Source organism: Rhinopithecus bieti, unplaced genomic scaffold, assembly GCF_001698545.2.
Source record: "Rhinopithecus bieti isolate Rb0 unplaced genomic scaffold, ASM169854v2 scaffold_15776, whole genome shotgun sequence".
Taxonomy (NCBI): domain Eukaryota; kingdom Metazoa; phylum Chordata; class Mammalia; order Primates; family Cercopithecidae; genus Rhinopithecus; species Rhinopithecus bieti.
This window is the reverse complement of record NW_016808836.1, coordinates 579,318-582,404: the sequence shown is the minus strand read 5'-3', so window position 1 is coordinate 582,404 and position 3,087 is coordinate 579,318. Positions and strand designations below refer to the sequence as shown.

Here is a 3,087-nt window from a genome sequence, read left to right as displayed (position 1 = left end):
CCCCACCCACGCCTCCCCCAGTCTACTTCCCCAACCCTGGATTCTCTTCTAGAGTCTTGGGCCCGAGCAGGCTATACTGGGGCTGGTGGGAGAGTCCTCATTTTGCTCTGTTTTGGGTCTGGGTAGTGATGGGGTGCTAGGCCACCCACTACCCTGAAAACCCCCTCATCCTGACCTGCAAAATTCGTGGGAAGATGGTAACAGTCTTGGAAGGAGGCACAAGAGAGACCTGAAGGAGAGAAGTGGGACAGGAATACGCGGTAGACACAGTTACAGGCAGAGACGGACAGAGTGAGACAGCCAGCCCCAGAGACAGAACCCACAGGAGAGGCGTGCCCAGAGGTGAGGAGATTCAGAGGTCGGGGCAGCGGGTCCTGCGCGGCTTGTGGAAAATCACTTCCCCATCCCAGCCTCAGCCTCCTCCTCTGTACAATGGGGGCGACCCATGCTGCCCCCTGTTGGAATGATGGGGTCCCAATCAGTGATTTCCTGCATATCCTGGGCAGCCCAGGGGCCTAGGAAATGACAAGCGTAGTCCTAGTAGATCCCCTCCTTTCACCCCTCCTGACTGAGGACTTCCCATGAACCGGGCACACTCTAGGACCCAGGGATGCAGCACTGAGCCGCCCAGGCCGCCCCTCGACCCCGTGAAGTCGCCCTGTCTGGCACTATCTCTGTGGTTGTGGCTGCTGTTGCTTTAGAGACATAGAGGCAGGGATTTCAGCGCAGACATTTCCAGTCCAGGCAGGAGGTTCTTAGCTGGAGAGAAGGGTCTAGAGTTCCCTCTGGGCTTGGCTTCTCAGGACCCAACATGTCTGTGTATAAAATGAGCATGAGAGACTCTCCGTGCGCCAGGCAGTGGGAAGGCAGGGTTGGAGGGGCGGTGGCACGAGGAGCCTTCTCTGCTCCGAGTTTATTATTGTTCAACGGTCCCTCTTATTATCAGCTCCTGGGAGGGGCAGTGCACCCAGGCCCTGGGTGATGGAGGGGATCAGGGCCCCCAAGAAGAGGTGCCACTCCCACTTCGCCAGGCTTGCCCCAGGGCCAGGGTCTGTGCCAGGTGTGGGTGGTGGGTGGGAAGGGGTGGGGTGAGTCATCAGGGCCAGCCCCGCCCTGCTTTTATTTAAGGTCCCCAGCAGTCCCCAGCACCACGGCTGCCTGACCCTGTCCCAGCCATGGCCGTGAGTGCTCCAGGGGCCCAGGGCGGGGCCGAGTAGGGAAGGGGCTGGGGGCTCCTCTTTCAAAGGAGCAAGTGGGCAATGGGTGCGCCATGGATGGGCCTGGGTTGTGGCCTCTGGGTGACCGCCCTTCCCGACTGTCCCCTCTACCTCTTTGTGGCTTCCTCTGGGTCCCTCTTTGAGGATTTTTCTGTTTTTCTTTGTCGCTCTCCCCATCTGTTTCTCTGTCTGTTTCTCTGTCTGTTTCTGGTCTCTTTCCTGCCTCTCTGCCACCCTTTTCTCTTCCACTGATTTCTGCCAGTCTCAGTCCTGGTCGGCTCCTCTGAGGGGTGACCCACCTTCTGCCTCCCTCCTCGGTCTCACCAGCTCACAGTGGCCCCCGCACTCCATTCTTGCAGAACATCCCTCACAAGTCCTCGCTGCCCGAGGGCATCCGCCCTGGCACGGTGCTGAGAATTCGTGGCTTGGTTCCTCCTGACGCCAGCAGGTGAGACCCCAGGCCCTAGGGGTAAACGGTACAGGTCTCCAGGATCAGCTGACCCCCAATTTCTGCAGTCCAGAACTAGAGGCCCTAGGCCATCTGTATCCACCAGGCTAGGAGTCCGAGGCCATTTCTGACCTCAAATCTGATGTATTCACTTATTTGCCCCATGCCTTTGTGGCTGGAGTCCCTAAGTTTCCCTAAGAATTTGAGGTTCCTGGGTAATCTCAGGGTTCCTAGATATAGTCCTATGACTTCCATGTCTGAGTCCCAGGGAACTCTGGAAATACTCCAAGTCCTGGAGACACCCTGGACCCTGGGAGTCCTTGCCAAGCCATCCTTTGACTTCCTGGTTAAGGAACTTTGGGCCTTCTGGATTTTGGGGTACCCTGGAAATACTGGGCTTCCTGGTATTCTTCTTCGTCCTGTAGAACCTGAGGGTTCCCTGGGCATCAGGAGCGCCCTGGCCATCACCCAGACCTCCTGGGCAGCTCCCAGGCTCTTTGGAAATGCAGGCACCCTGCCCTAGGCATAGTGAGTTTGGTCTGGGCAGGTTTCTGCCAAGGCCTCATGACATTTTGGCTGCCTTGGGAATCTAAGCTCCCTGGTCATTAGCCACCTCTCTTTCTGCTGTGTGTGCCTGTCTTCGAGTCCCTGTTAACTTGGGGGTGCTCTGGGAATGGGGAGTCCCAGCCCATAAGCCCTTCGAAGGACTTTGGTCTGGGTGGTTTTTTTGTTTGTTAGTTCATTTTTTTGTAAGATGGGATCTTGCCGTGTTGCCCAGGCTGGTCTTTAACTTCTGGGCCCAAGCGATCCTCCCTTCTCCACCTCCCAGAGTGCTGGGATTACAGGATGAGCCACTGCACCCAGCCAACATTTCATTTACTTATTTATTCGAAGTGAATTGTAGACATCAGTATTCCTCACCCTCAACAGTTCTTGGTCTGGGTGGTTTCTGAGCCCTGACGGCCACCATCCCCCACTTCCAGGTTCCACGTAAACCTGCTGTGCGGGGAGGAGCAGGGCTCCGATGCCGCCCTGCATTTCAACCCCCGGCTGGATACGTCGGAGGTGGTCTTCAACAGCAAGGAGCAAGGCTCCTGGGGCCGCGAGGAGCGCGGGCCTGGCGTTCCTTTCCAGCGCGGGCAGCCCTTCGAGGTGCTCATCATCGCGTCCGACGACGGCTTCAAGGTGCGTCTCTGAGACAGGGGCGCGGACGCCAAGACCTAGGTCCCTGGAGCAGAGGGTTGGGCAAAGCCAGGCTATTGATGGAAGGCAGGGAGGTTGGGGCGGGGTGAGGGGTGTAGGGAAGGCGTGGCCAAGGCAGAGAAGGGTGTCCTTCGACCCTCTCTCTCGCCTAAACAACTTCCACTTGGGTCAGAGAGACAGCAGAGTCAGGAGGCGGGGAGCACCAGCACAGTGTCCAAG

The 3,087-nt window shown here is 57.8% G+C and overlaps 1 protein-coding gene across 1 annotated transcript in view; it reads left to right on the top strand.

Moving 5' to 3' along the window:
• The first annotated feature begins 1,139 nt into the window (after positions 1-1,139).
• Positions 1,140-3,087, top strand: part of LOC108539010 (galectin-7) — a 3,116-nt gene continuing 1,168 nt past the window's right edge. The window contains exons 1-3 of the mRNA XM_017887371.1: positions 1,140-1,181; positions 1,577-1,665; positions 2,649-2,850. Of these exons, the coding sequence (XP_017742860.1) occupies positions 1,176-1,181; positions 1,577-1,665; positions 2,649-2,850 (297 nt within the window). The 5' untranslated portion in view covers positions 1,140-1,175. The remainder of the gene's footprint in view (positions 1,182-1,576; positions 1,666-2,648; positions 2,851-3,087) is intronic.